Genomic DNA, 13,700 nt, shown 5'->3' on the forward strand with positions numbered 1-13,700 from the left:
AGTACTGGCCCTGGAATCAGGAGAACCTAAGTTCATATCCGGCTTCAGACACTTAACACTTACTAACTGTGTGACCTTGGGCAAGTCACTTAATCCCAATTGCCCTCCAAAAAGCAAAAAAAAAAGAATAGTGACTTCAATAATGGGAAATGTCTCAGGATTTGTAAGGTGGTTCATCATAAATTTCTTGCTGTAGTGATGCTAGTTTGACAGTTGAGTAATCTAGTGATTAATGACATAGATTCTCTGAAAAATACTGGACACGTCCCCATCCTCTCCCTTTTCTCTGCTGACAATATAAAAAAGTTGTCAGATGGTAGTCTGAAGATGTCAAATGTTTTCTGAGGTTTTGAGAATACTACAGCAACACATGACATTACCAAATCCTTGCTGTCCCCTTCGTTAGTCTGTAAATAACTATCAGTGAAAAGATCCAGCTAGGAAGCGGATGTTCTAAAATGGGAACAATGCCTACAAATATTCCCAATATAGATAGAGTCCTACTTCTAGTCTTGGTGAGCTATCCATATTAAACCAAGAGTTTCTTTGTATTAACTAAGTATATACAACGGCAACACTTGGTGATGACTGAAAGTCTATCATTAATTCTTTCCATAAATTTTTTTGTTATTCTATTGTTGCTGCTGTTTTTACAGAGGCAAATCAAACAGATGGCCCAAGATCTTCTATCTTGCCAAAGTAGTATGGGTTAAAAAATATTAAGAAATTATTATCCCAATAATTAAAACTAATTTGTATCTATGACACATTTGCTCCAGCTATTTCAGCTATCTTCATTTAAATTCAAAATATTACTATATTAGATTTATTTTTATGGTGATTGTTCTAGATGGAAAAATAGGATCTAATATACATGGTAAATTAGGGCTTCCTGTGTTGCTGTAAGTTTTATAGTATGAGGAGACTGAAAATCAAATAATCAATAAGCATTAGTAAGTGCTTACTATGTGTGAGCATTGTGCTTCGTTCTGTCCTAGGTTCTGGGATACAAGTACAACTGAAACTTTTGTCCCTGTCCTCAAGAAGTTGATGTTCTACTAGAGAGATACAATAAATTTGGGGTGTTGTGACCAGGGAAAGGAGCTCTGGCCTACACAGTTACAGAGACTGTAAGAGAAGCCAGCAACAGAAGATTATATCTTTTAATCATTTTCCTCTGAGAAAAAGGTGAAGAACATGGTGGGAAAGAGGGACAGAGAGAGAAGAGTACATGAATAGTAGCAGAGCACTTGGCAAGACAGCTATGCTGGCTAGACCCTGAAGTGGATGGTTAGATAAGATGAAGCCTGGTCTGGATGGAGGCTGGGGAAGGGCCTCAAGTTCTAGAGCTGTCTAACTAAAGGACTGAGGTAAGGCCTCACTCATCTTGGAAACTAAAGAAAATGATGTCGAAGAAAGTAAATGATTTGTCCAGGTATTAGAACTCTCTCCTTTCTCAAATTACTTTTTATTATTTTGTACATACTTTGTATTTACTTAAGTATATGTTGTATTCCACCTTCCCCCCCCCCCACCTTAGTGTAATAAGCTCCTTGAGGGCAGAGACTGTTTCATTTTTGTTACTTATCTTCTACTTTGTTATAAGTTTTGATAATTGATTTAGCAATTCAATGGTCTGACTGCACTGAGATTGTTGATACAAAAGTGATTTCCTGCATAATCTCAGGAACTCAGAAAAGATAATAGAAAATATGGCACGGTAGAAATAGCAATAAAGATAACAAAGATGGGGAAAGGAAATGAATTTGAGGATGTCTGTGCTATAAGTGTCTTAATTTTGAAAACACTGAAGGATTTATTTTCAGGATATCTGAACATGCCAGAGTCTTGGAAGAAATCATAGCTATTATTAACAAAAAATTTGACCAAGAAAGTAAAAATAAATAATAACTGCCAACTGTCATGTCTACTTAACTATTTCTATATAATCTTCTGTAGAATTATTGAAGGCATCCCTAATGAAAGTAAAGGAAGGAAACAAACAGGTCTTCATAAGAAATACTGAAGAGCAGGCCACATCTTTACAATAACATAACTGACTGAAAGCTTAAGAGAATATAAGACATCATATTTAGAGTACAATGGTACCCTTAACAGGTTCTCCTCTAACAGTATTTTGTGTGGTACCCAAAAGATTTCTTGAAAGATACAGCAATGAAGATTATGTTCAATGGCTGTCTGATTCTTAATATCAAACAAGGCATAAAATGGTGAGCTGACTACAATTCTTTTTTTTTAAAGGCAATTGGGGTTAAGTAACTTGCCCAAGGTTACATGGCCAGTTTTTTTGTGTTGGTGTTAAGTATCTGAGGCCAGAACCAATCCTGGGTCCTCACTGCGCCATATAGACGTCCCTACACAGTTCTTTGTACACAGTATTTAATATGTGCTTATTTTATTGTATTCTTACAGATTAAAAAAAAGATTTTATCTTCTTATTTCATTTCAATGTTAATAATAACCTTTACTGTCTTCCTCTCTATTGCTACAACCTAAGCCCATTTCTTCATTCTGATCTCATTGTCTCCTATCTTGGCATCACTTAATCTTATTTCCTGTAGACAAAGTAATATTCAATTCACTAAAAATTTATCAAGCAAGCTGGCCAAGCATAAGGAGCTGGCGCCCTATGATGAGAACTGGTTCTACACATGGGCAGCCTCCACCTCCTGGCACCTGTACTTCCGTGGCGGTGCCGGCATGTGCTCCATGACCAAGATCTATGGGGGGAGCCAGTGCAACGGTGTCATGTCCAGCCACTTCAGCCAGCCCACAGGGTCCTGCAGGCCCTGGAGGGGCTTAAGATGGTGGAGAAGGACCAGGACAGGGGCTGGAAACTGACACCTCAAGGACAGAGATTTGCCAGATAGGTGGCAGCTGCCAACAAGAAACATTAGGACAAACCACACCAGATTAATTAATAAATTGCCTTGTTCTTAAAAAACAAAAATATCAAGCACCTACTATGCCCAAAGTCCTGTGCTTGGTGCAAAAATTCTAAATGAAATTACTAACTAGGAGACTACAACAAGATATCACAAAAATTATACATTGCAACCAAATGGTATTTATACCAGGAATGCAGGAATGTTTAACATGAGGAAAACTATGAACATAATTGATTATTTCAATAAGAAAAGTAACAAAAATCAAATGATTACATCAATAGATGAAGAAAAAGTTTTTAACAAAATACAACACTCATTCGTATTAAAAACACTTAAAAGCACAGGGGTATGAATGGATTTTTCCTTAAAATGATAGATAATGGGGAAAAACCAGAAACCTTCCCAATAAGATCAAGAGTAAAATAAGGATGTCCATTATCACCAACGTTATTCAATATATTAGAAATGCTAGCAATAGCAATAAGGAAAAAAAGAAACTGAAGGAGTCAGAATGGGCAATGAGGTAATAAAACTATCTTTTGTAGATGATATGACAATATGCTTGGAAAATCCTAGAGATTAGCTAAAAAGTTAGTTGAAACAATTAATTTTAGCAAAGTAGCAAGATATAAGATAAACCTACATAATCAGTAGCATTTCTATATATCAACAACAAATCCTGCAAGAAGAAATAGTAAGAAATACCCCATTTAAAATAGCTGTAACAGTATAAAATATCTTGGAGTATACCTCCCAGGAACTACAAGAACATAACCATAAAACACATTTTATACAAATAAAGTCAGATTGAAATAACTGGAGAGATACTAATTCATGGGTGGGCAGAGCCAATATAATAAAAATAATAATTCTACTTAAATGAATCTACTTATTTATATCATTCCAATTAAATTTTGAAAAAAATTATTTTATTGAGCTAGAAAAAATAACAGAATTAATTTGGAAGGACAAAAGGTCAAGATAATGAAAGGAATTAATGAAAAAAAATTTAAAGGAAGGAGGCTTAGCAGTACCAGATCTTAAACTATAAGGCAGCAATTATCAAAACTAACTGGTACCAGCTAAGAAATAGAAAGGTGGATCAGTGGAATACAGTAGACATACAATAGACAGTAGTAAATTATTATAGTAACCTTGTGTTGGACAATTGTAAAGTTTAAACTTTTGGGATAAGAATTCACTATTTGGTAAAATTGGAAAACTAGAAAGCAGTAGCAGAAAGTGGGTACAGACCAACATCTTACACCCTAGTAGCAAAATAAAGTCGAAATGGATACATGACCTACATATGAAAGAAGATATAAGAAAATTAAAAGAACATGGAACATATTACCTATCAGACTTATGAATAGGACAACAATTTATGAATGAACAAGAGATAAAGAATATTGTGAGATATAAAATGGATAATTTTGATTACATTAAATTTAAAAGGTTTTGTACAAATTAAACCAATATAACCAAGATTAGAAGGAAAGCAGAAAACTAGAGAAAATATTTATAGACAGTTTCTCAGATAAAGGATTACTTTCTCATATAAAGAGAAAACTGCATCAAATTTATAAGAATATTAGTTGTTTCCCAACTGATAAATGATCAAAGTATGAACAAGCAGTTTTAAGATGAAGAAATCAAAACAATATAGTCATATAAAATGCACTAAATCATTACTGAATAAGAGAAATACAAATTAAAACAACTGTGAGATATCATTTCACACCTCCCAGATTAGCTAAAATAATAGAATGAAAAATGTTGGAGGGGATGTGGAAAAATTGGGATGCTGATACACTGTTGGTAGAGTGGTGAACTGAAAGCAATCTAGAACTATGTCCAAAGAGTTATAATACTGTATACCTTTTGACCCAGCAGTACCACCATTAGGTTTCCTTTCCAAGATGATCAAGGGAAAAGGAAAAAAACCCTATATGTTCTAAAATATTTGTAGCAGTTCTTTGTGTGGTGACAAGGAATTGGAAATTGAGGGGTCACCCATCAATTTGAGAATGGCTAAACAAGTTGTGTTATATGACTGATAAAATACTAACTATGCTGATGTAAGAAATGATGAGCCGGTTGATTTTAGAAAAAACATGGAAAGACTTGTATGAAATAATAAAGAATGAAATGAGTAGAACCAAGAGAATGTTGTATACAGTAATAGAAATATTATTTGAAGAATAACTGTGTACAGCTATTTGGAGTATTATAAATACTCAAATCAACTACAAAGGACCTATGAAGGAAGATGCTATCCACTTCCAGAGAGAACTGATAAATATAAGTATGCATAGTATGGTTTTATATATACATATATATGTATATGTGTACATATGTATCAAAAAGTGGCCTTCTGTAGTGTGGGGTGGAAAGGGAGAGAGGGAGACAGATCAGAACTTGAAATGTAACAAAAAATAAATTAAGTTAAATTTCCAAAAATCAGAAATTTCTCTGTTAGAATGCAATCATTCACATTTTTTATAATGCTATTCAGTGCTCAAGACATTTAGTGCTTCCTAAAACTCTTCTTAAACAGTTTTCATGATATATATGCAGGAGTTTTAAACCAAGGTTTAGAACTTTAAAAAAAATTCAATAACTATTTCAATGTAATTATTTTCTTTGTAATTCTGTATATTTTATTTTATGCATTTAAAAATATTATTCTGAGGAGACATCATCACACATTGCCAAAGGGGGTCCATGACACAAAAAAAGTTAAGAAATCCCTGCTATTTAGGTCTAAGGCTTCTGTGTAATCTATAAATTGTTAGTCACCTTCATTTTTTAATCCTAAAACACATTTTTCCACATATTTTCATCATCTTCACATAACCTCACCTTTGAAAAATGTTTATTTGAAACATCTTATCTATTTCTTTGTAGAATTTCTCTACTTCAATCTCTAAAGGTGGTATTATTACATAAATTGTAATTATCTTCATGCTGGTCTTTTTGCAAATCTTCATAATGATCACTATAAGATAACTAAGTGTCTCATGATTATGACAAAATCACCTCTACCAATTTATACATTTACCTCTCCAAGAAAACCTGCGGGTCACCCTTCCTATTTACAGTGACTTCCTTTAGTCTTGTGGTTTCAATTTATGGCAAGAATATAAAAATGCATATGCCTAAGTTCCTTCTGTTATATGTCTACATTAGTCATTAGATAAGAATCTTACTTTTAGAGAGGCAACATATGTAGATAGGCTAAAAACAGTGATTCTTAGCATCTCTTTCTCCCTTTTTTTTTCTGCCATCATAACAGCGCACAGTCTTACACACACATTACTAAGAAAAAATATCTAAACATCTCTTGATACTACCCACACTCACTGCACTGATCACTGAGGTGGGGGTAAAGCATATTTTTAAAATGTCATGCTGCTTCAAGAAAATAAGGGCATAAAGAAATTCATTATCTACTCAAAATATCCCTAGTGATTATTTTAAGAATCTGTAGATTAGTTTACTTTCTTTAATCTCAGTCAAATTATCTTATTACTTCATAATAAACTAACACATATTTTATTTTTTTTCTTTTTGAAGGGCAGCTGGGGTTAAGTGACTTGCCCAAGGTCACACAGCTCACATATTTTATTCTTTACCAGAAATGTTTCTAATTATTTTTCTGTAGGCACAAATTAATATTATATAATTCTAGTCTATTTATAAGAATTTCCACCTCTAGCCTTTAGTATGGTTAAAGTCTCTGTATATTCATGCACAAAAAAAGTAGTGCAGATGAATTAAAAAGTTTTTAAACCCAATGTATACTTGGTCTTCTAAACTGTCAGTTATGATTTCTGATTAACTAGTCTATGAAATACAGATCACTCACCTAATCGATATACTTATGCTGACACGACATTTTCTACCCTATAGCAATAAATGCTGTTCAGAGTTCTCCAGATTATAATTTCCATAAATACATGGATTCTTTAATGGATCTTTGATTTTGTCAGTGTGGGTACTCTCTTCACCAGTATACATGCAACATTTTTATAAATCTTCCATAGATGATCTTTTACACAACTTGCTAGAGAGAGACCTTTTCTTACTCTTGCTAATATTTCAGGCAATAATTGGCCTGCATATCTATTATTACAACCATTCCAAGAATATCTGCCAAAGAACTTTTTTCTACTTCTATTTTATAAGATATAGTAATAGAATAAAGTACATAAACAATCAAGATTTCATAAAACATCTTTGTATTTCATGAAATAATTCTATAAATTAGTCAGGGGCACTAAAGTCCAATTCAAACAACAAGTTAGTTAATCATCAAGCATTCACTAAATACCTCCTCTTCCTCCTCCTCCTCCTCCTATTACTACTTCATGGAGTTGGGAAGACCCAAGTTCAAATTTGGCATCAGACACTAGCTGTGTTACCCTGGGCAAGTCACTTAATCTGTCTGCCTCAGTTTCTTCAACCATAAAATAGAGAGAATAAAAGCATCTATTTTGAGCAACAAATGACATGATATTTGCAAAAAGTACTTAGTGTGGTACATAATAGGTGCTATATAAATATTTATTCCCTTATTTTACCTTTCCCTTCCTCTCCCTAGTATCTGCTAAAAACTGGGGATACAATGACAAAAATGAGACACTACCTGCCATCAGGAAGCTGGCACTCTGCTAGAGGGATACAAAATTTTAAAAGATAAGTAAACATGGGATATCTATAGAATAAAAACACAATGGAGATATATGATAAAGAATGAAAGCAACAAAAAAAAATGTCCCTTGAAGAAGGTGGCACTTGAGTTGAACCTTGAAGGGAGCAAGATGCTGAGGGAGGGAAAGCATTCCACTCATGAACCACCAGCATAAAGGCAAGAGATGGATTACCTTGTATAGGGCACAGCAGAGAGATCTTAGGGTTCACTTATCAATTTACAAGACATAATAAAATACTTATGTGCTATTTTTAAAGCTGCTTAAGAAGCTAACTAGAATTCTGCCTTCTGAAACTAGAGAATTTGTGAAAGAATTTGATTTTCTGTTCATTTTAATTTTTTAAACCAAATCCCATCAGTGTAGGGTGCTCTTGATGAGGACCTTATCTATTAGTGAAGACTGGTGCCTTCTTTGAAACTTACAGTCTATACAGTCCTGTTAATGAAACAAAACTTTTTATACTTTTCACTAAAGTCATTCTTCAATGCCTCCTCATGGTATAGGTTTAACACTGAATTTTCAAAAGCTATGCCCATCAGCTGAATGCAAATCTTTATAGTTCTTACTCCAAGCTGGAAAGACTTAAGTTTGGAGCAATGCTGAAATAGGTATCCATTGTCCAGGACCCACGTGAGCCAAGTTTAGACAGAGGCTCATAAAAGATTAGTCACAGGGTGAATCATTTTAGGGAGGTATCTCTCAGTTATCTATACATCATAGAGAGGCTGTGATCTAGATCAGTGGATGGAGTCACCCACCATCAATGAAATCACAGATTTTGTACTGAAGTATAAGTTCCTCATCTTTTAGAAGCTATCACTAAAATACCTTCATTATCCATACATTAACAAGACATTTCTTATGACAGCTTTTTGCAAGCAATCTCTAGAGGTTATCCTATTAACTTCTGCCTTTAATCGTGTTTCACCCAAATAGCCAAGTGCCATACTCTCTCCCACTTTGCAAATGAAATATGTGCAAAATTATGAAATATATAATTCAGTTATAAGCAAACAGAAAAACAAAGGAAAATAGATTCTTTTTTAATTTAGTGCAGCTCAACAATTTACTTTGCCCCTCGCTAAATATTCTGGTTAACAGAGTTGACATTTTTATCATACATGGATTACCAATTTTTACAGACTTAAGATGTATGATCAGACAATGTGGATTTTGAGGCTAACAAAATATTTTAGCATATAAGCTTTCATTTTACCATACATAAATTATCCATTTATGGAGAATTATAATAAAATACACAACACTGAAATATAGTAAACATAATGATATTTATTTGAGAATTCTGAAGGCATGTCAGGATCTTGCATGCTTTAGGGTCATCATTAAGAAAATCAGCTATATAATACTGCAAAAGCTGGGAATCATTGGTAAATAGAGATTTCCAACCAAAAGAATACCAAGTAAACAAGGATAAGTAAGATTTACCTAGAAATAGGATGCTTACCTATATTAGCATTTTTCAAATGAAGACATAATTACAACCAAAGAAACAGCAGCTTTTAGTACAATATTATTAATAACAAGCTAAAGAATATCACACATTGGAAGAGGCTAGCAACTGTTAATATAATATAAACATCACCTTTTTATTGGTAAATATCTTCAAGTTCAACAGAGTATTTCCTAGACTTCATTAAAGTCAAAAGAACAATTTAAAGAAAGACTGAAATTTCCATAAAGCAAAGTACTTAGTATTTGATAATCCAAACGGACATTCATTAAGGTAGCTACTATAGTAGAGCTGTTGTCATATACTTCTATTGGGGGGAAAAGGTAAATTCAAAACTTATTTCATACCAACTTACTCTGACTTTAGGTAAAACCCTTCGAAGTGTCTCTGCGGGGTTCTGTCGCATCAGGACGGGGAGATTTGCAACCACACTTGTTCCTTGGACATCTTGACCAGAACTTAAAAAAAAAAAGCAAATTTTAAATACATTAGACTATAAGGTAAATTTCAAAGTCACAGTTTTTTAAGTACTGTATAATTTAATTATACTTGTGAAACTTATAACAAGTTTTTTAAAAACAAAATTTAACCAGTTATATTTTAATTGTTAAAGAAAATTTTCTATGACAAATCTATCCAAGATGAAGTTAGATACTTTTCCACTAAAAATGAAATCTTCTATCTTCAATTAACTTTTAAAGAAGAAACTCAGGATTTTTAACCACACTAATATCTAAAAGGTTTGTATTAATTAATTACAGTTCTTTCCTATGGTTTATTAGTTTGTTGGAATTATACAAAAGTAGTAGTAGTAAATTTTCATTATGGAAGTGATAATAGCTTAAAGTGGTTTCAGTTGTGTCCAGTTCTTCAAGACCCCATTTGAGGTTTTCTTGGAAGAGATACTGGAATGGTTTGCCATTTCTTTCTCCAGTACATTTTATAGATGAGGAAACGGAGGCAAACAAAATTAAGTGACTTGCCTAGGGTCACACAGTTAGTAAGTATCTAAGGGTGAATTTGAACTCAGGTATCCTTAACTCCAGGCCCAGCATTCTATCCACTGTGCCATCTAACTGTCCAATAAATAGCAAATATTAGCAACTACAATAGTAATGCTGACTTTGATATATCACCCCAAAATTCCTTGAACAATGACATTATGAATTACACTGGATTTTCTCAAACAACTGCTAGAAACGCTAATAATAATGACAACAATAATGATGATAGCCAAGATTTATACTTTAAACTTTACAAAGTGTTTATATTTTATTTTGTTTTATCCTCATAATAGCCTGTGCCATTATTCCCATTTTACAGATGAGGACACTGAGGCTTAGTGAGGTTAAGTGATTTGCTGGGGCCATATAATTAGTAAATATGAGAGGAAAATTCAAACCAGGTTTTTTCCTATTAAAAGGTCAGTACTTTAGCCACATAATTAACTCTTTCACATCAATGGAATATGTTCAACAAATTACTTAAATGTGTTTGACCCTTAATTTACTCAGGCCTTTTAAAGTGACTCTAACTATTTCTCATGACTAAAACTATATGGTACAAGGGAAGTAATTTATTACATGTGTCCCTAAAGGCATAAAAGATTTTGAAGTCTCTAAGGTACGGATACCCAAATACCCTGGGATACTCACTCTTCAAACTACAACACACGAAGCCCCACAATTACCTTTAAGAGTCAGACAGCTATTACAATTTGCTTAAAGGTTATTTATTGAAATGGCATAGCATGAGAATAGTAACAAAACATTCCCCCTGTAAATCTGGGCATAAACTATGGGAGAATTCCTATAAAAATACAAATCAATGTGAAGTATGACCACACAGATAGTAGCACTAGTAGAGAGACACACACTTATTAAACACAAGTGGCCAAGGAAACTTATACTTCTAGCACTATAGGGCACAGATGTCTTTTTTCTTCCTATGGTGTCCTTATGCTGCTACCACTGATTGCAGTGATTCTGCTGGGCAGGTTACTCTACCAAGACAGGTACCTCTGCTGAGCTTCCTGAGCCTGCTCCCATCCTTCTAACCAACCTGTAGTTGGGCTCTCTGAGCCAATTCTTTCATGAGTGTGGTGTAATATGGGCTAAGTTGCTTTACTGCAAGATTCTCTTGTTAATGGCATAGCGGGGGAAGGAAGGAGTCAGACGTTTCCCTATCTTTGTCACTTGTACAAGGTCACTGAGGTTTTTTTTTCCTTTGAGAATTTTACAATTTGTTCAATTTACTCCTAAGAAACTGGCTTATAGGGGTAGCTAGGTGATGCAGTGAATAGAGCACCGCTCCTGGAGTCAGGAGGACCTGAGTTCAAATTTGGCCCCAGACACTTAACACAAAACTAGCCATGTGACCTTGAGCAAGTCACAACCCCAACTGCCCTCCAAAAAGCAAAAAAAAAACAAAAACCCTGGCTTATTTAAATTGCTTCCTGTTCTACTGAGTTTAATATTTCATATTTTTGTAAATATTCATTTCTTTCACTTAGGTTGTTGATTATGCTGGCATATAGTAAGGCAAAATTTTTTAATATTCTTTATTCATTTGCTTTGAATTTTGGTTTTTTTTATACTGCTATTTTGCTTTGTTTCTTCTTTATAATCAAGTTAGCTAATGATTTTATTGCTTCCTCCCCCCACCAAATAAAAGCTCCTATTTTTATTTATTAATTCAATGGGATTTGATTTTTGTTTCAATTTTATTAATTTCTTCTTTAATTTTGAGGATTTCTATTTTGATATTTGAGGTATCTAAAATTTTATGGCTTTCTAGTATATCTACAGTTCCATTCCCTATTCAATGATCTATTTTCTTTCTCTTTCTCTCTTTTTGTTAACAGAAATGTTTAAGATATAACTTTCCCAAGACCTATGTGTACAAAAATATTTAGAACAATTCTTTTCTGGGGGCAAAGAACTGGAAATTGAGGAGATGCCCATCAACTGGGGAATGGCTGAACAAGTTGCGATATGTGATTGTGATGGAATACTATTGTGCTATGGGAAATGATAAGCAGAATGCTCTCAAAAAAGCCTGAAGAGTCTTGCATGGACTGATGCAAAGTGAAATGTACTGTACAAAGTAACAGCAATATTGTAAAATGATCAGCTATGAATGACTTAACTATTCTCAGCAATACTAGGATTCAAGACAATTCTGAAAGACTTATGATGAAAAATGTTATCTATTCCCAAAGAAAGAAAAGATAGTGTCTGAATACAGACTGAAGCATATTTTTAAAATTTTCTTAATTTTTCTTGAGGGTTTTTTTTGTTTTTTATGCTTTCTTTCACTTGACTATTATGGAAATGTTTTGCATGACTACACATGTATAACCTATATCGAATTGCTTACCTTCTCAATGGGGGTGGGGTGGGGTGGAGAGGGAGGAAGAGAAAAGTTTTGGAACTCAAAGTTTAAAAACAAATGTTAAAAATTATTTTTACATTTAGCTGGGAAAAATAAAATGCTGAATAACATTTTTTTAAATTAAAAATAAGATGTAACTTTCTCCTGAAGAACTGCTTTGCTTGTATCCCAGAAATTCTAAAATGTTGTTGCATTGTTGTCATTATCTTTAACAAAATTTTTCTATCATTTATATGTTTTTTGTTCTTTGACCCAACAATTCTTTTCTGCATTTGTTTGTGAGGTTTTTATGTTGTAAGACATGATCAATTTTTATAAAGGTACCATACACAGATGAAAAATCTGTCTATTTCTAGAAATCATCAGAGGTCTATCATATAAAATTTTCCTGAAATTTTATTCATGTCATTAATTTCTTCTTTATTTTTTGGCTAGATTTATCTAAGGCTGGTAGGGAGATAAATCAAGAATTCTCTATTTTAAAAGGTTTTTTTTTTATCTCTCCCTGTAACTCATTTAGCTTTTCCTTTAAATATTTTTAAGCTATTACACTGGATAAATATATGTTAAATATTGAAATAAATTTATTGTTAGTTACCTTTTAGCAAAATGTAGTTTCCCCTATTTATCTATTTTGATAAAGTCTACTTTGCTGTTGCCTTGTCTGAAATAATAATTTTAGAAATCAGAAACCTTACTAGTTGTGAGACCCTGGGCAAGTCACTTTATCTTTGTCTGTTTCAGTTTCCATATCTGTAAAATAATTATAATAATAGCATTTAACCTCTCAGGGTTCTTGTGAGGATAAAATGAGATAACATTTGTAAAGCACTTAATAAACATTAAATAAAGCTCTACATAAATGCTACCTATTATTATAAACTCAAGCTATTGGGGGAAATGTTTTATTGTTTTTTTCTTACTATGGTATTTCATTTACTTTAAACTAACTTAGCCATCACCTTAGTTCAGGCTGTCATTATTCTCTCTTAGATTACTGCAATAAGCTTCTAATTGATGTCCTTTCCTCAAGTCTCTACATATTGCTACTTAAGTGATTTTCCCTAAGCTCAGATCTGACCATGTCACTCCCTTATTCAAACAACTCAGTAGTTTCCTATTGCCCCTAGAATCAAAATACAAATTCCTGTTTAGCTTTTAAAGCCCTTCACAACTTGGCCCCAGCATCTTCCCCAGCTTCACTGGACACAC

General features: G+C 33.2%; 1 protein-coding gene across 4 annotated transcripts in view; it reads right to left on the minus strand.

The window, feature by feature from the left end:
- Positions 1-13,700, minus strand: part of PPP4R4 (protein phosphatase 4 regulatory subunit 4) — a 136,787-nt gene that overhangs the window by 71,234 nt on the left and 51,853 nt on the right. For 3 of the 4 annotated variants that reach the window (XM_069086009.1, XM_069086008.1, XM_069086007.1), the window contains exon 3: positions 9,451-9,553. In XM_069086009.1, the coding sequence (XP_068942110.1) occupies positions 9,451-9,553 (103 nt within the window). Of the gene's footprint in view, positions 1-9,442; positions 9,554-13,700 lie in introns of those variants that run through there. The other variant, XM_069086011.1, reaches the window with a different exon arrangement.

The sequence above is a fragment of the Petaurus breviceps genome, unplaced genomic scaffold, assembly GCF_028583685.1.
Source record: "Petaurus breviceps papuanus isolate PSGF00001 unplaced genomic scaffold, PetGlider_PUasm1.0 177, whole genome shotgun sequence".
Lineage (NCBI taxonomy): Eukaryota > Metazoa > Chordata > Mammalia > Diprotodontia > Petauridae > Petaurus > Petaurus breviceps.